Source organism: Eleutherodactylus coqui, chromosome 8 (genome assembly GCF_035609145.1).
Source record: "Eleutherodactylus coqui strain aEleCoq1 chromosome 8, aEleCoq1.hap1, whole genome shotgun sequence".
NCBI classification, from domain to species: Eukaryota; Metazoa; Chordata; class Amphibia; order Anura; family Eleutherodactylidae; genus Eleutherodactylus; species Eleutherodactylus coqui.
Window position 1 is genome coordinate 205,518,051 of NC_089844.1, and position 25,888 is coordinate 205,543,938.

Genomic DNA, 25,888 nt, shown 5'->3' on the forward strand with positions numbered 1-25,888 from the left:
ATGTCCTTTAGCCGAGTGGCTTGGAATGGTTTTCACAGACAGACGGAGGGGTGTAACCATGGTGCCCCCTGTCTCTGGATGGCGGACAAGAAAACAGTTGGAGCTACTCCTACTTGTCGGACAATCAAATGATTGTCTCTACTGGTGGTCTGTAGGGGGCATCCTGAGCCCAGTCACCTTGTGTGTCCTCACACATCCACTAGTCCCACCAACTTCTAACAGTCTAGTCAGAGGCTCCTCTCTACTGGTAGTCTGTAGGGGGCGTCCTGAGCCTGGTCACCTTGTGTGCCCTCATCCACTGGTCCCAACACCTCCTAACAGTCTGGTCAGACGCTCCTCTCTACTGGTGGTCTGTAGGGGCGTACTGAGCCCGGTCACCTTGTGTGCCCTCATGCTTCCACTGGTCCCAGCACCTCCTAACAGTCTGGTCAGACGCTACTCTCTACTGGTGGTCTGTAGGGGCGTCCTGAGCCCGGTCACCTTGTGTGCCCCCATCCACTGGTCCCAACACCTCCTAACAGTCTGGTCAGATGCTCCTCTCTACTGGTGGTCTGTAGGGGGCATCCTGAGCCCGGTCACTTTGTGTGCCCCCATCAACTGGTCCCAACACCTCCTAACAGTCTGGTTATACAGTTCTCTATACTGGTGGTCTGTAGGGGGCATCCTGAGCCCGGTCACCTTGTATGCCCTCACACTTCCACTGGTCCCAATACATCCTAACAGTCTGGTCAGACGCTACTCTCTACTGGTGGTCTGTAGGGGCGTACTGAGCCCGGTCACCTTGTGTGCCCTCATGCTTCCACTGGTCCCAGCACCTCCTAACAGTCTGGTCAGACGCTACTCTCTACTGGTGGTCTGTAGGGGGGTTCCTGAGCCCGTTCATCTTGTGTGCCCCCATCCACTGGTCCCAACACCTCCTAACAGACTGGTCAGATGCTCCTCTCTACTGGTGGTCTGTAGGGGCGTCCTGAGCCCGGTCACCTTGTGAGCCCCCATCCACTGGTCCCAACATCTCCTAACAGTCTGGTCAGATGCTCCTCTCTACTGGTGGTCTGTATGGGGCGTCCTGAGCCCGGTCACCTTGTGTGTCCCCATCCACTGGTCCCAACACCTCCTAACAGTCTGGTCAGATGCTGGGGACAATTTATTAATATGACCATCCAGCTTCTCACATCCCAATAATGCGCACCCCTCTGGTAACAGGCTGAAATCTTTTCTCTGTGTCGTAAAGAGGCATCTAGTGGTCAACAAGCTCTACAAGCAGAAGAAGAGGTCACTACACACAAGGAGCCTCCGAGAGCCTTTTTTAGGCCAAGGGGGAACAACTTTTAGGGCCTCCGGTGACAAGACCGTCCATCTAATCACCATAACTCTCATCATGTACAGATCTGCCTGAGATGGAACCGTATGCCAGGTGTTACTGCAAAATGACAACTTCTTTGAGGGGAGAATGTACATAATGCCAACTTCTGCCCCACCCCCACCCCTCCCCCCCTTCTCATGTTAAATATATAATGCCCACTGATGGATTTCTGCTGTGTTTCCCACAGCGGAATTCTGCAGCTATTTGGTTCTGTTGAGCCTAAGGCCCCCTGTCCACGGGCGATGCGGTATCCTGTGGCGAAGCTCTGCCGCGGGAGCCACCACCGAATCTCTGCCGATCAGCCCTATCTAATAGATGGGCTGACCGGGGAGAATCGGGGGAATTTGCAGCATTCTGCGAATTGCCCTCCGCGAGCGGAGAATGATTCTCTGCTCATGGACAAGTGCCGGCACTTTCCATAGCAGTGCTATGGGAAGCGTCGGTCGGCGTGATTCGCTGGCGGTTTACCGCCGGCAATAAACTGCTGTGGGCAGGGGGCCTTATAGCTTTCCTGCTGCCAATGCTCACATGTGGAATTCTGCTGTGGATTTTCGCTGTGGGAAAAAAATTGTGGCATGTTCTGTTTCACCGTGGATTTCCACAGCGGGAGGTCTCTATTAATGGAGGCCGTGGAAATCTGTGATGGAATTCCGCAATCACGTGCTTTTTTTAAACACAATACTCCCACAGCGGAAATCCATGGCAGAAATTTGCAACGCTTGGGGGGCATGAGCCCTCAATATGTAATAAAATAACAAAAGAGTGTATACTCCCCTCCTGGCCTCTGGTAATTGGCGCCGCTGTAGCATTAGTGAGGCCGGGGATGGACTGCAGCGATCATGTGTGTGTTACATGATCGCACAATGCAGAAGTGAGCCGGGGCAGCGGTACTGATTACCAGCGGACAGGGAGCAATGCAGGAGGGGAGTATATACTGTATGTTATTTTATTACACAAGCTTTGAAAAAAAAATATTAAATTGAGGGCTCCCAACTTCTGTGCCTGATCCAGCAGGCCGGGCCCCCTGGGACCTGACCAGCTCACTGGTATTTCTCCCAGTGTCATGCTCTCAGCCAGCGCACCCTGGCATTCTGCGCCTGTGGCACCTGCCTCTCTTGCCACGCTAGCTACGTCACTGGCTTGCAGTTGGGACAGCATGATCAAGCTGGAAGGTGCCCTTTAACTCTTCAGTGGCCAGGCTGTTTGTGCCTTAGTGACGGAGGCACATTTTGGAGATCTGACCTGAGTCTCTAACATAGAATAACTCCGTAAAGGTTCTGCAGATCCCGGTGATCCTGACATTGTTTCCCACCACATATTGTACTTCATGTAGGTGGGAATAATAGAACAAGAGAATGTGTGAATATTTATTAAAAGCAACAAAATTGGGAAAATTTTGAAAAAAATGTCAATATTTCAAATATGTGCAAACACAGTGTACAAATTTAGGATAAGATATATATCTCCATCTGCTTACTTTATTCTGGAAGCACATTGGAGAAACTTTTTTTTTAACCATTTAGGAGATGTACAAATTTAACATTAATTATTAACATTTTGATGAACCCTTTGTTTTCCTGCATCGGGCCAAGATTGTTAAGCCTCATGGGTGTCAGAGTGATAGAGACCCCGCCAATGACCCCACTCTATAAACTACACCCCTGAATGTACTCACTGAGGGGTCCGGGGGATTTGGACTTCACATTTTTTTTTGTTTTTTTTTCATGAATTAATACAATTTAGAGGAGAAACAATAAAATGTAATATTTTTGCAAATATGTAATTATAAAGACAGGGTTTTTTTTCTATAGTGCACAAGAAAACAAAGATTTACACCCCAAAAAGGATCCCCCTGTCTGTCCTGTGTTCAGAGACATACCCAATGTGGCCATAATCTTCTGTCTATATCCACAGCGGGGCCCAAACCAAAACTGGCAGCCGGTGGCTTCCAGAACAGACAGTTTGCCCATGAGTGCCCAAAACCATGGAGAACCCGCACAAATGACCCCTTAGTGAAATCCCCATTGTGGCTCTAATCTGCTTACAGGGCCCATGGCTCAGCCTATAATGGAAGGAACACCCGCTGGACTTCAGGGCACAACTGGATACATTCCAGGCACCAGTGCCCACTCGTAGTCATCAAGCTGCCAAAACAATAGAATCCCCCCACACACACACACACACACACACACAAGTGACCCCATTTTGAAATGAAGATCCCGTAGACCATTTATCTAGGTGCGTGCTCAGCATTCGGACTACTTAATTATTATAAAGCAAGTGAAAAATAAATACAATTTCATTTCAGGTCGATGGGGGGTGCAGAAAGAAGGTCGATGAGGCGTGCAGGAAGAAGGTCGATGAGGGGTGCACGAAGAAGGTCGATGAGGGGTGCACGAAAAAGGTCGATGAGGGGTGCACGAAGAAGGTCGATGAGGGGTGCACGAAGAAGGTCGATGAGGGGTGCACGAAGAAGGTCGATGAGGGGTGCACGAAGAAGGTCGATGAGGGGTGCTCGAAGAAGGTCGATGAGGGGTGCACGAAGAAGGTCGATGAGGCGTGCAGGAAGAAGGTCGATGAGGGGTGCACGAAGAAGGTCGATGAGGGGTGCACGAAGAAGGTCGATGAGGGGTGCACGAAGAAGGTCGATGAGGGGTGCACGAAGAAGGTCGATGAGGCGTGCAGGAAGAAGGTCGATGAGGGGTGCAGGAAGAAGGTCGATGAGGGGTGCAGGAAGAAGGGCGATGAGGGGTGCAGGAAGAAGGTCGATGAGGGGTGCAGGAAGAAGGTCGATGAGGGGTGCAGGAAGAAGGTCGATGAGGCGTGCAGGAAGAAGGTCGATGAGGGGCGCAGAAAGAAGGTCGATGAGGGGCGCAGGAAGAAGGTCGATCAGGGGTGCAGGAAGAAGGTCGATGAGGCGTGCAGGAAGAAAGTCGATGAGGCGTGCAGGAAGAAGGTCGATGAGGGGTGCAGGAAGAAGGTCGATGAGGCGTGCAGGAAGAAGGTCGATGAGGGGTGCAGGAAGAAGGTCGATGAGGGGTGCAGGAAGAAGGTCGATGAGGCGTGCAGGAAGAAGGTCGATGAGGCGTGCAGGAAGAAGGTGGATGAGGCGTGCAGGAAGAAGGTCGATGAGGGGTGCAGAAAGAAGGTCGATGAGCGGTGCAGAAAGGAGGTCGATGAGGGGTACAGAAAGGAGGTCGATGAGGGGTGCAGAAAGGAGGTCGATGAGGGGTGCAGGAAGAAGGTCGATGAGGGGTGCAGGAAGAAGGTCGATGAGGGGTGCAGGAAGAAGGTCGATGAGGGGTGCAGAAAGAAGGTCGATGAGGGGTGCAGGAAGAAGGTCGATGACGGGTGCAGAAAGAAGGTCGATGACGGGTGCAGAAAGAAGGTCGATGACGGGTGCAGAAAGAAGGTCGATGAGGCGTGCAGGAAGAAGGTCGATGAGGGGTGCAGGAAGAAGGTCGATGAGGGGTGCAGAAAGAAGGTCGATGAGGGGTGCAGAAAGAAGGTCGATGAGGGGTGCAGGAAGGAGGTCGATGAGGGGTGCAGGAAGGAGGTCGATGAGGGCTGCAGAAAGAAGGTCGATGAGGGGCGCAGGAAGAAGGTCGATGAGGGGTGCAGGAAGAAGGTCGATGAGGCGTGCAGGAAGAAGGTCGATGAGGCGTGCAGGAAGAAGGTCGATGAGGCGTGCAGAAAGAAGGTCGATGAGGGGTGCAGAAAGGAGGTCGATGAGGGGTGCAGAAAGAAGGTCGATGAGGGGTGCAGGAAGAAGGTCGATGAGGGGTGCAGAAAGAAGTTCGATGAGGGGTGCAGAAAGAAGGTCGATGAGGGGTGCAGAAAGAAGGTCGATGAGGGGTGCAGAAAAGTTCGATGAGGGCTGCAGAAAGAAGGTCGATGAGGGGTGCAGAAAGAAGGTCGATGAGGGGTGCAGAAAGAAGGTCGATGAGGGGTGCAGAAAGAAGGTCGATGAGGGGTGCAGGAAGAAGGTCGATGAGGGGGGCAAGAAGAAGGTCGATGAGGGTTGCAGGAAGAAGGGCGATGAGGGGTGCACGAAGAAGGTCGATGAGGCGTGCACGAAGAAGGTCGATGAGGGGTGCAGGAAGAAGCTCGATGAGGGGTGCAGGAAGAAGTTCGATGAGGCGTGCAGGAAGAAGGTCGATGAGGCGTGCAGGAAGAAGGTCGATGAGGCGTGCAGAAAGAATGTTGATGAGGGGTGCAGAAAGGAGGTCGATGAGGGGTGCAGAAAGAAGGTCGATGAGGCGTGCAGGAAGAAGGTCGATGAGGCGTGCAGGAAGAAGGTCGATGAGGGGTGCAGAAAGAAGGTCGATGAGGGGTGCAGAAAGAAGGTCGATGAGGGGTGCAGGAAGAAGGTCGATGAGGGGTGCAGGAAGAAGGTCGATGAGGCGTGCAGGAAGAAGGTCGATGAGGCGTGCAGAAAGAAGGTCGATGAGGCGTGCAGAAAGAAGGTCGATGAGGGGTGCAGAAAGGAGGTCGATGAGGGGTGCAGAAAGGAGGTCGATGAGGGGTGCAGGAAGAAGGTCGATGAGGCGTGCAGGAAGAAGGTCGATGAGGCGTGCAGGAAGAAGGTCGATGAGGCGTGCAGGAAGAAGGTCGATGAGGGGTGCAGAAAGAAGGTCGATGAGGGGTGCAGAAAGAAGGTCGATGAGCGGTACAGAAAGGAGGTCGATGAGGGGTGCAGAAAGGAGGTCGATGAGGGGTGCAGGAAGAAGGTTGATGAGGGGTGCAGGAAGAAGGTCGATGAGGGGTGCAGGAAGAAGGTCGATGAGGGGTGCAGGAAGAAGGTCGATGAGGGGTGCAGGAAGAAGGTCGATGACGGGTGCAGAAAGAAGGTCGATGACGGGTGCAGAAAGAAGGTCGATGACGGGTGCAGAAAGAAGGTCGATGACGGGTGCAGAAAGAAGGTCGATGAGGCGTGCAGGAAGAAGGTCGATGAGGGGTGCAGGAAGAAGGTCGATGAGGGGTGCAGAAAGAAGGTCGATGAGGGGTGCAGAAAGAAGGTCGATGAGGGGTGCAGAAAGAAGGTCGATGAGGGGTGCAGGAAGAAGGTCGATGAGGGGTGCAGGAAGGAGGTCGATGAGGGCTGCAGAAAGAAGGTCGATGAGGGGCGCAGGAAGAAGGTCGATGAGGGGTGCAGGAAGAAGGTCGATGAGGCGTGCAGGAAGAAGGTCGATGAGGCGTGCAGGAAGAAGGTCGATGAGGCGTGCAGGAAGAAGGTCGATGAGGCGTGCAGAAAGAAGGTCGATGAGGGGTGCAGAAAGGAGGTCGATGAGGGGTGCAGAAAGAAGGTCGATGAGGGGTGCAGGAAGAAGGGCGATGAGGGGTGCAGGAAGAAGTTCGATGAGGCGTGCAGGAAGAAGGTCGATGAGGTGTGCAGGAAGAAGGTCGATGAGGCGTGCAGAAAGAATGTTGATGAGGGGTGCAGAAAGGAGGTCGATGAGGGGTGCAGAAAGAAGGTCGATGAGGGGTGCAGGAAGAGGGTCGATGAGGGGTGTAGAAAGAAGTTCGATGAGGGGTGCAGAAAGAAGGTCGATGAGGGGTGCAAAAAGAAGGTCGATGAGGGGTGCAGAAAGAAGTTCGATGAGGGGTGCAGGAAGAAGGTCGATGAGGGGGGCAAGAAGAAGGTCGATGAGGGGTGCAGGAAGAAGGTCGATGAGGGGTGCAAGAAGAAGGTCGATGAGGCGTGCAGGAAGAAGGTCGATGAGGCGTGCAGGAAGAAGGTCGATGAGGGGTGCAGGAAGAAGGTCGATGACGGGTGCAGAAAGAAGGTCGATGACGGGTGCAGAAAGAAGGTCGATGACGGGTGCAGAAAGAAGGTCGATGAGGCGTGCAGGAAGAAGGTCGATGAGGGGTGCAGGAAGAAGGTCGATGAGGGGTGCAGAAAGAAGGTCGATGAGGGGTGCAGAAAGAAGGTCGATGAGGGGTGCAGGAAGAAGGTCGATGAGGGGTGCAGGAAGGAGGTCGATGAGGGCTGCAGAAAGAAGGTCGATGAGGGGCGCAGGAAGAAGGTCGATGAGGGGTGCAGGAAGAAGGTCGATGAGGCGTGCAGGAAGAAGGTCGATGAGGCGTGCAGGAAGAAGGTCGATGAGGCGTGCAGAAAGAAGGTCGATGAGGGGTGCAGAAAGAAGGTCGATGAGGGGTGCAGGAAGAAGGTCGATGAGGGGTGCAGAAAGAAGTTCGATGAGGGGTGCAGAAAGAAGGTCGATGAGGGGTGCAGAAAGAAGGTCGATGAGGGGTGCAGAAAAGTTCGATGAGGGCTGCAGAAAGAAGGTCGATGAGGGGTGCAGAAAGAAGGTCGATGAGGGGTGCAGAAAGAAGGTCGATGAGGGGTGCAGAAAGAAGGTCGATGAGGGGTGCAGGAAGAAGGTCGATGAGGGGGGCAAGAAGAAGGTCGATGAGGGGTGCGGAAAGAAGGGCGATGAGGGGTGCAGGAAGAAGGTTGATGAGGCGTGCACGAAGAAGGTCGATGAGGGGTGCAGGAAGAAGCTCGATGAGGGGTGCAGGAAGAAGTTCGATGAGGCGTGCAGGAAGAAGGTCGATGAGGCGTGCAGGAAGAAGGTCGATGAGGCGTGCAGAAAGAATGTTGATGAGGGGTGCAGAAAGGAGGTCGATGAGGGGTGCAGAAAGAAGGTCGATGAGGGGTGCAGGAAGAGGGTCGATGAGGGGTGTAGAAAGAAGTTCGATGAGGGGTGCAGAAAGAAGGTCGATGAGGGGTGCAAAAAGAAGGTCGATGAGGGGTGCAGAAAGAAGTTCGATGAGGGGTGCAGGAAGAAGGTCGATGAGGGGGGCAAGAAGAAGGTCGATGAGGGGTGCAGGAAGAAGGTCGATGAGGGGTGCAAGAAGAAGGTCGATGAGGCATGCAGGAAGAAGGTCGATGAGGCGTGCAGGAAGAAGGTCGATGAGGCGTGCAGGAAGAAGGTCGATGAGGCGTGCAGGAAGAAGGTCGATGAGGGGTGCAGGAAGAAGGTCGATGAGGGGTGCAGGAAGAAGGTCGATGAGGCGTGCAGGAAGAAGGTCGATGAGGGGTGCAGGAAGATGGTCGATGAGGGGTGCAGAAAGAAGGTCGATGAGGGGTGCAAAAAGGAGGTCGATGAGAGGGGCAGAAAGAAGGTCGATGAGGGGTGCAGGAAGAAGGTCGATGAGGGGTGCAGGAAGAAGGTCGATGAGGGGTGCAGGAAGTATGTCGATGAGGGGTGCAGAAAGAGGGTCGATGAGGGGTGCAGAAAGAAGGTCGGTGAGGCGTGCAGAAAGAAGGTCGATGAGGGGTGCAGAAAGAAGGTCGATGAGGGGTGCAGAAAGGGTCGTTGAGGGGTGCAGAAAGAGGGTCAATGAGGGGTGCAGAAAGAAGGTCGATGAGGGATGCAGGAAGATGGTCGATGAGGGGTGCAGAAAGAGGGTCGATGAGGGGTGCAGAAAGAGGGTCGATGAGGCGTGCAGGAAGAAGGTCGATGAGGCGTGCAGAAAGAAGGTCGATGAGGGGTGCAGGAAGAAGGTCGATGAGGGGTGCACGAAGAAGGTCGATGAGGCGTGCAGAAAGAGGGTCGATGAGGCGTGCAGGAAGAAGGTCGATGAGGCGTGCAGAAAGAAGGTCGATGAGGGGTGCAGGAAGAAGGTCGATGAGGGGTGCACGAAGAAGGTCGATGAGGGGTGCAGAAAGAAGTTCGATGAGGGGTGCAGGAAGAGGGTCGATGAGGGGTGCAGAAAGAGGGTCGATGAGGGGTGCAGAAAGAAGGTCGATGAGGGGTGCAGAAAGAAGGTCGATGAGGGGTGCAGAAAGAAGGTCGATGAGGGGCGCAGGAAGCGGCGCTTCGTAAGCCTTCACACCTCCTCGGACTGTAATAGTTCCTGAGGTGCAGCAGTCTTAAAGATTCTGCAGGCCCCTGTAAGTGGGAGCCCGGTGTAGTAGTTGTCGGTACACATGTGGTGCCCATTATTTAGGGATAGGCCTACGAGCCCACACAATCCTTCCATTAGTGCTGATATTTCCCAGACAGTTAGGGGGTTTATTTGGTGGTCCCTGCTCTCGTAAATAAAAGAAATCGCATGTATAGGCAGTGCAAACTTTGTACAGCTTAACGCCATACCTGGCGCGCTTAAAGGGAATGAAGTGGCAGAATGATAGACGCCCTTAAAGCTCATGAGCGACTCGCCCACAGACAGATTTTTTTTTCTGGGGCGTAGATATTTTTAAAATGACCCTTTAATAGGGATATTAGGGGCCTCAATTTGGATAATCTGTCCACGCAGGTCATTTCTGGGGGGATTTGGGCATTATCGGCAAAATGAAAAAAAGCATAATGTTTTCTGCGTCAGGGCGTTACTGACGCAAACACAGGGGTCACGTCAACGGCGCTCCTGGGACAATAGGACCGTGTTAAGGACTTTTCTACAAGTCTCATTAATAGGGCCCACACATTTGTTTGGCTCTGGACATTTATGGGGTCCTCGTCCCTGAATGTACGGAGTGGGGTGGTCTGTAGTGTATTGTCCAGCGCTGATGTCAGTCTTCTGGACAGTAAGCTCCAGGACGCCGGCACTGATAAATAAATGACATCCGTATTAACGCCTGAAGTTGCAGTAAATTGGGGGATGCGGGTGAAAATGAATTTGAAGAACCTCACATTGTGGGAGGCACCGCACTACTGGGCCCTGCTGCCCCAACCCCTCCTCAACCTCCATAGGGCTAGCGGTAGAGTTGTCGCTGTCGGACTATATATCATTACCTGAACTGCTAGCGAACAGTAGAGCGTACGCGGCTCTACGCTGCAAATACTGCGCTCTATTTTAGAAAAAAATTAATAATGACGGTAGACAACCCCCCCCCCCTCCCCCTCAAGAAAGCGGACGTGGGTACAGCGGGGTGATTGGGGCATTAGGGGCGCTGAGGACGGGGTTTTATTTTTCACTATCTATCTTCGCTGCTATCTCCCGTCACAAATCTCTCACTGACAGGAGGAGCTACGCAGGACTAACCGTGTGCCGTATACAAATGACATGGATGGCTGTGATAGGTGTATCACCGCCACCCATGTCAGCAGGGACCAATCACTTTAGTCCTTGCAGCTTACTATGACAAAGGCACCTTTGGCTTTAGCTTCTACTGCACATGTGTCGCCATTTTGTCAGGGCATGCGCAGATCAGTGGTGGTGCCCAACATTTTGGGGGGCTTCGGGGGACTTTGGGTGAGGATTTTAATCTCCCCTTATGGATCCGATCCATGAATGGAGATGAAAGTTTAATATTTTCTAGTGTTTTTTTTTTTTTTTTTTTACACTTTTCCATGATCGCTGGTATCTATTAGCCCCATCTGGGCTTCTTCACATGTGTCGCCGTTCGGCTCTTCTCTGTGGTCCCCGGCCTTCTTCTTCTGTATTTCTGGTGGCTGGGGTTTAAAAATTCCCTTCCACCTGAAAGCACTGCCTCCTATTGGTCATAGCGCTCAGCCAATCAGAGCAGAGCTTTTAGGAGGTGGGGACTTTTCAATCCACAGCCTGCTGAAATACAGAAGAAGAAGGCTGGGGAGCGCTTCTATGGGGAGTTATATATTTTTTTTTCTGCAGCTGGAGATGATTTTCAGGGTAGGGCTTATATTTCAATCACCCCCCTTCCTCCCTGAAAATAATTGCTGTGGGGGTTGCCTTTATCCCATTGCTTGTAATGGGGCAGCAGCAGCACAGGCCCCATTGAAAACAATGGGATAGCATCACGCTCCTTTGCCAGCTGTGGCGGGGTTTCTTTCATCCCCATGTGGAGTCACCACTTCACTGAATACTGTGAAAGTGCTGTCACAGTGTTCAGTGATCAGGGGACTCCCCGCAGGGATTAACGGAACCCTCGTGGAGTCTCCTCACCCTCACGGGAACTAAGGAGTTAACAGCAGGACATTTAAAAGGTGCTTCTGCCCAGAAGCACCTTTTAAATGTCCTGCTGTAAGCCGCAGGGAGGCTATTGGCAACACAGGGGTTTCCATAACCTCTTGCTCCCATATGAGTCAATGGAAACTCCTGCAAAGCGCGCACCAACAGCGCCCTGTGTCCTATCCTTTTTAGGTGCGCTCTGTTTTGCGCTGCTAATTCCTCACATATGAACCCTTCTATAGGAACCCATTGGTTCTTTAAGAAGCATGCATTATGTGCGTGCAAAACCCACGCACGTGTGAACGCGGCCTTGATGTTGACTGAAGCGGCCAACCATCCCATGTGCATGGGGGCCTCTGATAGGTCGTGTTGGGGGAGAGAATAATTGGATATGGGATTTTATTCGGATTACTCTTTTACTCCCCAACAGAACATGTTAACCCCTTCCTTAATATATTTGTCGTCATGGTGATTTACAGATAGAATGCCCTATTACCTGCAGTAGAGACTGGAACTCTTGTATTTTTGTCTTTAGCATTTCATTTTCGCGCTCCAGTTCCATCATTTGCTCTCTTTTCGGTCGATTCTCAATATCATTCTTCAGTTTAAGAGATTGGTTTCTCTCCAGTTTGCATTCTTCTTCTACTTTATTCAGATGATGTTTAAGTCGGTCAATCTGCATTAAAATGAAAAAGAGGCTGTAAGGATCTAATAGTCCATATTGTAGGACCGACCATGGAATAAACATATTCAACATGTAAGGGCGCCCCTATCTAAGAGGGCGGTGAGCTGCTCCTACTGCTGTGGCCAATGATGAAAGTCACTATTACTACTAGGACCACTAATGGGGGACACTATTACTACTAGGACCACTAATGGGGGGCACTATTACTACTAGAACCACTAATGGGGGACACTATTACTACTAGGACCACTAATGGGGGGCACTATTACTACTAGAACCACTAATGGGGACACTATTACTACTGGGGTCACTAATGGGGGTCACTATTACTACTGGAGTCACTAACAGGGTTACTATTACTACTAGGACCACTAATGGGGACACTATTACTACTATAGCCACTAATGGGGGGCACTTACTATTGTGGCCACTAATGGGGGTCACTATTACTACTGGGGTCACTAACAGGGTTACTATTACTACTAGGACCACTAATGGGGGACACTATTACTACTAGGACCACTAATGGGGGGCACTATTACTACTAGAACCACTAATGGGGACACTATTACTACTGGGGTCACTAATGGGGGTCACTATTACTACTGGAGTCACTAACAGGGTTACTATTACTACTAGGACCACTAATGGGGACACTATTACTACTATAGCCACTAATGGGGGGCACTTACTATTGTGGCCACTAATGGGGGTCACTATTACTACTGGGGTCACTAACAGGGTTACTATTACTACTAGGACCACTAATGGGGGACACTATTACTACTAGGACCACTAATAGGGGGCACTATTACTACTAGAACCACTAATGGGGACACTATTACTACTGGGGTCACTAATGGGGGTCACTATTACTACTGGAGTCACTAACAGGGTTACTATTACTACTAGGACCACTAATGGGGACACTATTACTACTATAGCCACTAATGGGGGGCACTTACTATTGTGGCCACTAATGGGGGTCACTATTACTACTGGGGTCACTAACAGGGTTACTATTACTACTAGGACCACTAATGGGGGACACTATTACTACTAGGACCACTAATGGGGGGCACTATTACTACTAGAACCACTAATGGAGACACTATTACTACTGGGGTCACTAATGGGGGTCACTATTACTACTGTGGTCACTAACAGGGTTACTATTACTACTAGGACCACTAATGGGGCCACTATTACTACTATAGCCACTAATGGGGGGCACTTACTATTGTGGCCACTAATGGGGGTCACTATTACTACTGGGGTCACTAACAGGGTTACTATTACTACTAGGACCACTAATGGGAACACTATTACTACTATAGCCACTAATGGGGGGCACTTACTATTGTGGCCACTAATGGGGGTCACTATTACTACTGGGGTCACTAACAGGGTTACTGTTACTACTAGGACCACTAATGGGGACACTATTACTACTATAGCCAGTAATGGGGGGCACTTACTACTGTGGCCACTAATGGGGGTCACTATTACTACTAGGACTACTAATGGGGGCACTATTATTACTGTGTCCACTAATAGGGGTCACTATTACTACTGGGATCACTATCAGGGTTACTATTTCAAATATATGTTGGGTATCTTGTGCACTGGTGCTTTTAATGCACTCCTGTCACATTTACTGATGATCATTAGAGACTCCTGTCACACAGTTATAATAGAGCACGTCACAGCTCATCCTCCTGACTGTATACTTAGGGTCTGTAGCTTATACAGTTGACTACAAGAAGTAATGATAATTAAAGTGTGCCACCAGTAGGCATAATGGTATGACCTTAGCTAATGCTGTGCTAATACATCGTGGGACAGATGTAAACTGAAAGTAAGAAAAAAAAAAAACAACTCAAGTTGGTGGCTGATAAGCATCAGAAAGGGGCTGGACTGCAAGAAAGTGACTGCAATACACAAAAGAGACCTCTAGAGGGAGGGGGAAGGGATGGGAAAATGTGTTTTCACCAAAATGACCCTTTAAATCAATACAAAAGTACCAAACATATAAACAGGAGAAACAGGGGGCGCCACATAGGGCAAGTATGTTAAGTCAAGGATAGCACGAGTAGTTCAAACAGGCTCACAGCACTGTCAGAAGATCCTTACTAATGATGCCCTTCTGCAAGGAGATAGCCAACTCCATAGAGAGATCAATGCATGGTCTGCACCGAAGAAGCAATCAGGCTCAACCTCCAGAAATGCACAATGCCCTTATTGATGAACAGTCCATAAAAACAACACATTTTGGGGAAACACAGTCCCCTTCTTCAAGCTATGCAGACACAAACATTGTTTTGGTCACTCTGAAGAAGGTGGGCGTGCTTCCTCGAAATGTGTTGTTTCTATGGACTGTTATCATCAATAAATGTAAGGTGACCAGACGTCCCAATTTTGGCAGACAGTCTCACTTTGGGACCCTGTGTCCCGCTTTCCCCCAGGTCCTAAGTGGTCCCAAAGTGGTCCCAAGTCCTGCTTTTCTCCCACTTTTGGGATGTTGGGTCACCATGGAGGTGATTACCAGCTGGGGTGCCACAGCTCCTCGGCTGGTAATCACTTACCGCCGCTGCTACGGGATGCAAACACTGATGGCAGTGAATGCATCTGGAATCTCCCTCCCCTGACCACATCCATTGGTTCTGCAGAAGGATAGGAAAGGGGAAGAGGCGCTGCTGCGGGTGCACACACTTCCGCCCAAAACAGTGTCGACAAAAGGATCAGCGGCGCTCTGAAGACCAAAAGAAGGTAAGTATATGAGTTTCAGGAAAGGGGCTCTATTATTACTTAGGCCACGGTGGGGGTCACTATTACTCCTGGGGCTGATATAGGGGACACTATTACTACTGAGGGCCACAGTGTGGATTACTATTACTACTGGAGCCACTGTGAGGGACACATATACTACTGGGGCCACTGTGGGGGGACACTATTACTACTGAGGTCACTAATACTCCTGGGACTGATATAGGGGACACTATTACTACTGGGGCCACTGTGAGAGTCATAATATCTACTGGGGCCACTGTGGGGGTCACTATTACTACTGAGGTCACTAATACTCCTGGGGCTGATATAGGGGACACTATTACTACTGGGGTCACTAATACTCCTGGGGCTGATATAGGGGACACTATTACTACTGGGGCCACTGTGAGAGTCATAATATCTACTGAGGCCACTGTGGAGGTCACTATTACTACTAGGGCCACTGTTGGGGTCTCTATTACAACTGAGGCCACCGTGGGGGTCACCATTGCTACTAGGGCTGATATAGGGGACACTATTACTACTGAGGGCCACTGTGGGGGTCACTATTGCTACTGAGGCCCCAGTGGGGGTTACTATTACTACTAGGGCCACTGTTGGGGTCTCTATTACAACTGAGGCCACCGTGGGGGTCACCATTGCTACTAGGGCTGATATAGGGGACACTATTACTACTGAGGGCCACTGTGGGGGTCACTATTGCTACTGGGGCTGACATAGGGGACATTATTACTACTGGGGGCCACTGTGGGGTCACTATTACTACTGAGACCCATGTAGGGGTCACTATTGCTACTGGGGCTGATATAGGGGATACTATTACTACCGAGGGCCACTGTGGGGACACTATTACTACTGAGGGCCACTGTGGGGACACTATTACTACTGAGGGCCACTGTGGGGGTCACGATTGCTACTAGGGCTGATATAGGGGACACTATTACTACTGAGGGCCACTGTGGGGGTCACTATTACTACTGGGGCCGATATAGGGTCACTATTACTACTGTGGCCACTCTGCACATAGTAGCATACCTCAAGCTGACTTAGGATATGTTTACACATGGCTGAAATGCTGAGAAATGTCCGCAGCAGAAATTTCCGCTGCAAATTGGTGCAGATTTCTTACTATATGGCGCTTCCCCTCACACCCTCCCTAGGCTCCCCGGCTATTAGTTCCCAGCGGCCTGGTCAGGTACGACACTGCTGTTCAGGTTTGGGCACTACAGGTTGCTGGGAAGCGCTAACTGTCAGTATCTTACAGAGGAGGTGAGGGGGCGGTACGTCATGATAAGCCCTGCCCCCTGAACACACCCCTCTTTGACCTTGGAAAAATCTGGTCACCTTAATGAAGGCATTGTGGATTTCTGGAGGTTGCGCCCTGACAGCTCCGCCATGTACTGTCTCCACAGCATGTCAGATCTATCCGTACATACATGTGAGTTTAGGTGGCATGGTAGCAGCTGAGACTTGAGGAGCGACATGTCCAGCTGTGGAGGGGGCTTTATTGTTGGGGACATTGTCAAGATGCTGCAGACACATCCACTGGACACTGAATGTTGTCATGCTGCCATTTGCCCCGATTCTCCGCGGTCAGCCTATCTGTTATCTGTTAGATAGGCTGACCGCAGAGATCCATCTGCAGGCTCCTGCTCCCGGACATCGGCTCCCATGGTGGAGATCCACCGCTGGTACCGCAACGCCCGTGGACAGGCAGCCTAAATGGCTGGCTCCATTTATGGTATGCTGCATGGTCTACAGCTTAGACCAATCATAATGCGAGATTAAACATGAAAGTAGAAATTAATTTAAAGGCTCTGGAGACCTTGGAGGGGGGCCGGTCCTCTGCGGCTTCTACATGTCATGTATGAAGACACTACACTGCAGTCTAATGAGAACGTTACATGGGGCAATCAGCGGGCAATTGTTGGAGAAAGGGAATTGTTCGTTTTAACGGTTTTTATGCAAGTAGCATAATTTGATGCATATGACTTTTGTGAATATCCCCACAGGGGGCGGTATAGTCACGATTCTAGATTCTAGTGGTGCTACCTTTTTTATTTTCATTTTAAGACTTAATCTGTAATTTCTTACTAGTTCGTCTAGAATTCTGAAATAAGTATTGTATGCTCTAAAACCCAACATAGAACCAAACAGAGGTCACCTTGTTTCTTACGTGCTCCACCTTCTCCACTATCTTATGGGCGAGCATTGTAGACACATCTATATACCGCAGGGTAGTATTAGGTAGGAAGAGGATGATATCAGAATCCCCAAATATCTGTCAGATGGATCCGTGGTCCCCCACCCCTCCGGACCCATCTAGTGTATCTGACCCTATCGCATGGGCGAGCATTGTAGACACATCTATATACCGCAGGGTAGTATTGGGTAGGAAGAGGATGATATCAGAATCCCCGAATATCTGTCAGATGGATCCGTGGTCCCCCACCCCTCCGGACCCATCTAGTGTATCTGACCCTATCGCATGGGCGAGCATTGTAGACACATCTATATACCGCAGGGTAGTATTAGGTAGGAAGAGGATGATATCGGAATCCCCGAATATCTGTCAGATGGATCCGTGGTCCCCCCACCCCTCCGGACCCATCTAGTGTATCTGACCCTATCGCATGGGCGAGCATTGTAGACACATCTATATACCGCAGGGTAGTATTAGGTAGGAAGAGGATGATATCGGAATCCCCGAATATCTGTCAGATGGATCCGTGGTCCCCCACCCCTCCGGACCCATCTAGTGTATCTGACCCTATCGCATGGGCGAGCATTGTAGACACATCTATATACCGCAGGGCTGCCCTAGGTAGGAAGAGGATGAGATCCATGGTCTCCCCACCCCTTCGGACGCATCTAGTGTATCTGACCCTATCGCATGGGCGAGCATTGTAGACACATCTATATACCGCAGGGTAGTATTAGGTAGGAAGAGGATGATATCAGAATCCCCGAATATCTGTCAGATGGATCCGTGGTCCCCCACCCCTCCAGACCCATCTAGTGTATCTGACCCTATCGCATGGGCGAGCATTGTAGACACATCTATATACCGCAGGGTAGTATTGGGTAGGAAGATGATGATATCAAAATCCCCGAATATGTCAGATGGATCCGTGGTCCCCCACCCCTCCGGACCCATCTAGTGTATCTGACCCTATCGCATGGGCGAGCATTGTAGACACATCTATATACTGCAGGGTAGTATTGGGTAGGAAGAGGATGATATCAGAATCCCCGAATATCTGTCAGATGGATCCGTGGTCCCCCCACCCCTTCAGACCCATCTAGTGTATCTGACCCTATCGCATGGGCGAGCATTGTAGACACATCTATATACCGCAGGGTAGTATTAGGTAGGAAGAGGATGATATCAGAATCCCCGAATATCTGTCAGATGGATCCGTGGTCCCCCCACCCCTCCGGACCCATCTAGTGTATCTGACCCTATCGCATGGGCGAGCATTGTAGACACATCTATATACCGCAGGGTAGTATTAGGTAGGAAGAGGATGATATCGGAATCCCCGAATATCTGTCAGATGGATCCGTGGTCCCCCCACCCCTCCGGACCCATCTAGTGTATCTGACCCTATCGCATGGGCGAGCATTGTAGACACATCTATATACCGCAGGGTAGTATTAGGTAGGAAGAGGATGATATCGGAATCCCCGAATATCTGTCAGATGGATCCGTGGTCCCCCACCCCTCCGGACCCATCTAGTGTATCTGACCCTATCGCATGGGCGAGCATTGTAGACACATCTATATACCGCAGGGCTGCCCTAGGTAGGAAGAGGATGAGATCCATGGTCTCCCCACCCCTTCGGACGCATCTAGTGTATCTGACCCTATCGCATGGGCGAGCATTGTAGACACATCTATATACCGCAGGGTAGTATTAGGTAGGAAGAGGATGATATCAGAATCCCCGAATATCTGTCAGATGGATCCGTGGTCCCCCACCCCTCCAGACCCATCTAGTGTATCTGACCCTATCGCATGGGCGAGCATTGTAGACACATCTATATACCGCAGGGTAGTATTGGGTAGGAAGATGATGATATCAAAATCCCCGAATATGTCAGATGGATCCGTGGTCCCCCACCCCTCCGGACCCATCTAGTGTATCTGACCCTATCGCATGGGCGAGCATTGTAGACACATCTATATACTGCAGGGTAGTATTGGGTAGGAAGAGGATGATATCAGAATCCCCGAATATCTGTCAGATGGATCCGTGGTCCCCCCACCCCTTCAGACCCATCTAGTGTATCTGACCCTATCGCATGGGCGAGCATTGTAGACACATCTATATACCGCAGGGTAGTATTAGGTAGGAAGAGGATGATATCAGAATCCCCGAATATCTGTCAGATGGATCCGTGGTCCCCCCACCCCTCCGGACCCATCTAGTGTATCTGACCCTATCGCATGGGCGAGCATTGTAGACACATCTATATACCGCAGGGTAGTATTGGGTAGGAAGAGGATGATATAAGAATCCCCGAATATCTGTCAGATGGATCCGTGGTCCCCCCACCCCTCCGGACCCATCTAGTGTATCTGACCCTATCGCATGGGCGAGCATTGTAGACACATCTATATACCGCAGGGTAGTATTGGGTAGGAAGAGGATGATATCAGAATCCCCGAATATGTCAGATGGATCCGTGGTCCCCCACCCCTCCGGACCCATCTAGTGTATCTGACCCTATCGCATGGGCGCTCTCATGGGGGCTATTAATGACATCCAATACCTCCTGCTGGGATAGATGGGGTTGTTTCCTTCTAGCTCCAATGTGAATTCTAGTCTCCATACATAGGTTTTGTATCACCTTGTTTAACCCTCGGAGGGCGATCTCCCAATAAAAATACTGCCGGGGACTTCTGGAATGGACCAATGAATATTTGATGGAGTAGTCTATGGATCTGAGACCCCCGGACAAGTCCACCAGATATGTATCCAATCTCCGAACTACGCCTGAAGCATAAGAGCGAGGAGGAGGGATAGAAGTGGTTAACCCTAGCAGGCACCATATAAGTATGGGGTAGAAGTTTTATAGATGTCTCCATAAATGTGACCTGATGGCTGGCTTTAGAGATGATTTTGCAACAATGGCGCCATCTGTTCGCAGACGAACTAATTGTAAATCTGTCTCCCATCCCGTCATGAAAGGGAGATAACCCTCTACCGTAGTACTTAGTAGTTAGAAAGCAAAGATAGAGTTCCCTTACTCGGAGGGTCATGTAGGCAGAGCCTTTCGGACCTTCTCGTATTTGGGAGAACGGGTGGTAAATTCAATGATCTTATAAAATGGAAAACTTGATTAAGTCTAAAATGTTCAGCTTCTGGTGGGTTGTATTTGACTTGGAATTGAACCAATGGTAAAAATTGGGATCTACCATTGGTAGTGGACTAAATCAAGACTAAGAGGGAACCTCACATTTGGGATTAAGGAACGTAGTGCCAAGGGCTTCGTGGTAAGATTATCAGATGTTTCTTCCTATTTGCATAGAGTAACAGGAAAGCAGACTGGACACCATAGGGCTACCTAACCACTATGGCGGAGCTTCAGAGCCCCCCAGAGTCTCTACCCATTGGGCCATTCTAGCTGCTGTGTAATATGTCATTAAATTAGGGACACAGAGCCCTCCTACTTTTCCGTTGTAATGTATGATAGTCCTCTTAATTCTGGGTCATTTAGAGGTCCATATAAATTTGAAAATGAGTTTCAGGAAGTTTGTCACTACTATATGGGGGATTGGTATGGGAAGTGTGCTAAAGAGGTATAGTATACGGGGAATAGATTCATTTTAATAGCATGTATCCTTCCTACCCAAGATAACAATGGGTCATCCCACTCAGCTAGCTCTAATGAGAGTTTCAGGATCAAGGGGGGGATGATAGGCAAAGAGGTGGTCAGATTGGTGCCATTGGTTTTATCAAGGAGCGAAGGACATTTAAAAAGGCTATGTCACATTTCCCCGGGTTTACTCTAAGTCTTGTTAGAGTTGCCCATTTTTCTAGAAGTTGTGTAGGGATGTTGCGGTAATGCTAGACATTAATCAATGTCTCCTACGCTCATTCCTTTTATGTTGGGGTTTTGTTGCATTGCTATTGCAAGAGGTTCAGCTGCTAAAGCAAATAATGCTGGTGAGAGAGGACATCCCTGATGTGTGCCCCTCCTAACTGAGATTGGGCTTCCTTATTAGAAGGGTAGAAGGATTAGAGAATAGGGACTTAAGGGCTTGAGTAAAGGATCCCCCCAAACCGCATTTGTCGCAAAATCTAGAATAAATAGTCCCAAGACAGAGTTAAAGGCTTTCTCGATGTCCGAGGTTGTTTTTTGGTATGATCAATAATATTCAAACCTTTTCTACTATTATCTGGGCTTGTCGGACGGGATGAGCCCCGCCTGATCTTTATGCATTAGATCCAAAATAGATGTAAACATGCTGTAGTCTATATTCAATAAAGCGATGGGCCTGTAGTTTTGGGGAGACTGGGATCTTTATTTGCCTTAGGAATGACTATTACATTGGCAGGTTCTCTCCCTCCATTAATGTTTGGTGCAGACTCCGTAGGGGCTGACTCCGAATGTCCTTACATCGTTATAATAAATGGCTGTGAAGCTGTCTGGGCCTGGGGCCTTACCTAATTTCAGGTTATCAATAGCCTCGACTACTTCCTCAGGGGTAACATCGGCATTTAGGGCTCTCAGATAAGAGCTTCATTCAGCCGCCATGTAAAGCTTAATTTGGGGGTTTGATCAAGATAAAGCTCCAAAGAACTAGTTTGTGATCCGACCATACACACAGATAATGTCTAGCTGTCGTTAGAAGGGGCAGGAGGGACGCGGACATCAGTATATAGTCAAGTAATTGTGGCTTACTAGTGAAAAAAGAGCGTACCCTTACTTATTTGCATGATCTCCCTCCAGCTATCAGCTAATATCAATAGAGATCATTTATGAGCAGCTGAAAATCTACCTGCAATACTACTATCCAAGGTTGGGGAAAAGGGAAAATTGAACCCCCCGCCCCCCTCCCCCACCCACACTATCCTGAATTGTGGAAATGTGAGAAGTTTTGTAGCAATTAATCTTATAGTGAGGAAAAGATTTTGCGAAGGGGCGTACATATTAGTTATAGCCAGTGATTGGCCATGTAGTTTACCCAAAACAATACAATATCTACTCTCTAGGTCACTCTCTATTTGCTCAACTTGGAAGGGAAATGAATCATGCAATAGAGTAAGAGCTCTTCTATCTTTCTTTGGGGCTGTAGCCACAAAGGATCTCAAGTAGTGCTGATGGAAATATCTTGGGATGGAAGGATGCGAACAGTGGGTCTCCTGAATACAAACTATCTGGTTTATGTTTTAAGTATGTCAGGCAGGCCCCCTTCCATTAGTTTGGGGAGTTGAACCCCCTTACATTATGGGAAGGGAAACACACCATGGATAGTATCAGGTATATTGCTTCTAAGCCTCCCCAAACACCCCATCTTCTCTCCTGTAGATGTCTATTTACCTGGCCTATATTGAAACTGATGACCTGGAACCAAAAAACCACAAGCAAACAGATAAAAGATGCATATCCACAAAAGGGGAAGGTCCTAAGACATTTGTAATCAAGATTGGTAATGATCCTCACTAGTGGAAAACTGACCATCTTTGATATTCAAGGCAACTATCTATGGTACCGGATTAGCATATTGGTTAACACATGCAAACATTCAAGAGGTACTATTATGGCAAGCCTCTGTAGGCTATTCCACAGATCTCACTGTACCTCAAAAACCTGTATAACTCAACATCATAATGATAACAGAGTAGAGTAGACCCCCCCAACCCGCTTCTTCTCCTGAGATCATGGGACTGTAAAGCATTGTCTATTACGATGGACTAGATTGTCCTGACTGAGAGTCCTGAGTTAGGGATCTAGTCAGATTCCGCCAGGAACGAGGCATATTCCAAGTGTGCCTAGGGCGTTGACTTGAGGGCTCCTCCACCCGGGGAATCCCCACAGCTATCTGCGCTCTCCCCAGAGCTCTGTATGCTTCTTCTTCCAGTATCCCAACTGAATATGATCTGCCGTGCTGCTGGAAATGGGAGAGCCTGCGTAATTGACCAGAAGGCTCTCTGCTTAGCCAGTGTCGTCGGGGATATATCAGCATATAACGGAACTGAGGATGGCAGTCCTGGCAATGACGAGAGGTTTCTGGACGCTGACAATATCTGATCTCAGAGCTCGTTATAATGTAATTTTAGGACCACATCTCTTGGGAGGTCCGGGTTTGGAGAACAGGCTAGAGTTCTATGGATCCTATCTATTCTCAAAAAGGTTTGGTCAATTTGAGGCAAAAGAGCTAATAATAGATTGATTGCTGTTTCCTTTAGGGCTCCGATTGTGTCCGGCAGACCTCTTATCCGGATGTTTGAATGTCGAGACCTGTTCTCCAAATCCTCATGTTTGGCCCCCAAAAGATTGATTCTAGCTTCCATTTCAGCTACATGGCTCCGATCCGCCTCCACAGCATCAGCAATAGCATTCGCCTTTCATTCTAATTCGTCTGTCCTCTGACCCAAGTTCTGGACCTGATCAGAGAATTCTCTAACTGCGACTGATAATTCAGCCTGGAAGATCGCCTTCATCTGAACAAGTAGGGTGGACTGATCTTTGTGGTTGCTTTCAGTGTCCATGCCTGGACCCCTTTGTGAGCCTGGAGTACCACCAACCGGGACTGATGAGTTTTGAGTCCATTGGAGAGGGAGGGTCTGTTATAGGTTGAGATGAGGGTTTATCGGGTAGAGTGCCCCTAGATGGGGTCTGAGAGATCCTCAGTGTTTTGCCTTTGTTCTTGGTCATACTAACTATACAGTCTAAAAAACAAACCAACGGGTGCTATTATATGTTGAATTAGATGTTATAGCATAAAGAAGTGCGTCTGTCAAGATGGAGCAGAATTCAAGGATACATTCTCCAATCCTTCATGTTCTGCTCAAGCACCTTGGAGGGGCAGGCTTGGTTTATTCTGCTCTGGGTCGCTATGAGGAAAGCAGAGATTAGTAGTGGGGATTCTGCAGCTTGATCTATCCCCTCTCTGCAGCCTAGGTGCTCTTTAACTGCTTAATTCCTCACTGTCCTCTAATCTGAAGCTGAGGTGAGCTCCCCCGCCATCTCCTTGAGCCTTACAGCTAAATCCAGGCCGGGAACCTCCAGGCCCCGCCACTCTGCCTCTTCTTTAAACCCTCTAGCGCCTTCCCAAGCCTTGTGTTTATTGTCCCTTATGGGAGGAAGACCTCACCGCCACCTCTGGGCACTGGGTGTGTCATGGCACTCGAATTTCTGGCGCCTCTGGAGCCCTCCCACCTCCTCCTTATTGCTGGCGCTGCACTCCACAGCAGTGACCACTGCTCTTCTTACCCGCAGCCGGGGACTCCAGGTCGGTATCTATAGGTGCAGTGGATAGCAGGCCGGCCTCCTCCACTTCCAGAACTTTAGCTCAGGGACTCCTAGACTCATGTAGGCCCTGTCCGCACTCCGGCCCCAATTCGGCCTCCAGAGGTCTCAAACTGCTGTTCCCTATCAGAGGAGAGCAGTGCTGCCATTCTCTGGTCCCTTTGTTGCTCTAGGGCACCAAGGAGGAACAATAAAACCCTCCCATCACTGGAGCACCTTGCAGCTGCGTCCTTCTCCTTAGCTGGCTAGCCACGTCCCCTTTGAAAAAGTGAGTTTTTACCGTGAATTGGCTTGGTCACATTTCCATCCTTCCCGTTGGTTGTGACGTACACTGGTCGGCTGCACCTGCCAGAAAACTTTTACCCTATCAAGCCAGAAATCCTAGTTTCTCGCTGGGGGCTGCTCCACCCCTACTTCTTCTGCCTCCTTCCCCTATGAACGATATCTCAGCAAATGACTAATGAACAATTATCACTGTGTGAAAAAGCAAATGAGCGATTGCTGTCCGTAGACTTCACTTTTCTCTTAATTGGTTCATTTTGCATATTTTCCAATACAACAGAAGTACAGAGACATTGAGATCGCGCTTGTTGCTTTACGCAGCATTAACCACGTGGAGCCGATGGATACTAGATCAGCTGCTTGCACTAAATTAACCCTAGATGGAGCGTCCGCGGATGGTGCATATTCATAGAACTAAGACTGTCCAAACAAATAAAAAAGGGAAAAAGTTCCCCTTTCCCTGAAGCTGTTGGGGAGCAGAGCTGATTGGGGGAAATGCGATGGTTCATATTGATTTGCCTCCGTCGTGTCGCGGTTTGTCAGATCCCTGCGGTTTTCTCGCAGATCTGTCAGGTCTCTTTGGGCACATTAGCTTCTCTCTCGCCCGCTGGTCTACAATTATGTGTATTTGTAAGCAGCGACTCTAGCCGAAATCTAAGACTCTCAGAAATGTGATACCAGAACACGTTTCCATTTCTTAAAAAGGTGTTTTGCCCCTTTTTCCTTGTTGCACTCCACTTCTATTCTTTCTAGTGTTATTACATGTATGATCTGTGCTTCTACCTCCATTACATGTATGGTCTGTGCTTCTACCTCCATTACATGTATGAGCTGTTCTTCTACCTCCATTACATGTATGAGCCGTGCTTCTACCTCCATTACATGTATGAGCTGTTCTTCTACCTCCATTACATGTATGAGCCGTGCTTCTACCTCCATTACATGTATGAGCCGTGCTTCTACCTCCATTACATGTATGGTCTGTGCTTCTACCTCCATTACATGTATGAGCTGTTCTTCTACCTCCATTACATGTATGAGCCGTGCTTCTACCTCCATTACATGTATGAGCTGTTCTTCTACCTCCATTACATGTATGAGCCGTGCTTCTACCTCCATTACATGTATGAGCCGTGCTTCTACCTCCCTTACATATATGAGCCATGCTTCTACCTCCATTACATGTATGAGCTGTGCTTCTACCTCCATTACATGTATGAGCCGTGCTTCTACCTCCATTACATGTATGAGCTGTGCTTCTACCTCCATTACATATATGTGCCGTGCTTCTACATCCATTACATGTATGAGCCGTGCTTCTACCTCCATTACATGTATGATCTGTGCTTCTACCTCCATTACATGTATGAGCCGTGCTTCTACCTCCATTACATGTATGATCTGTGCTT

At 49.5% G+C, this 25,888-nt stretch overlaps 1 protein-coding gene across 1 annotated transcript in view; it reads right to left on the reverse strand.

The window, feature by feature from the left end:
- The window catches only part of CARD11 (caspase recruitment domain family member 11), a 309,307-nt gene that overhangs the window by 110,971 nt on the left and 172,448 nt on the right, over positions 1–25,888 (reverse strand). The window contains exon 5 of the mRNA XM_066577246.1: positions 11,736–11,915. Within this exon, the coding sequence (XP_066433343.1) occupies positions 11,736–11,915 (180 nt within the window). The remainder of the gene's footprint in view (positions 1–11,735; positions 11,916–25,888) is intronic.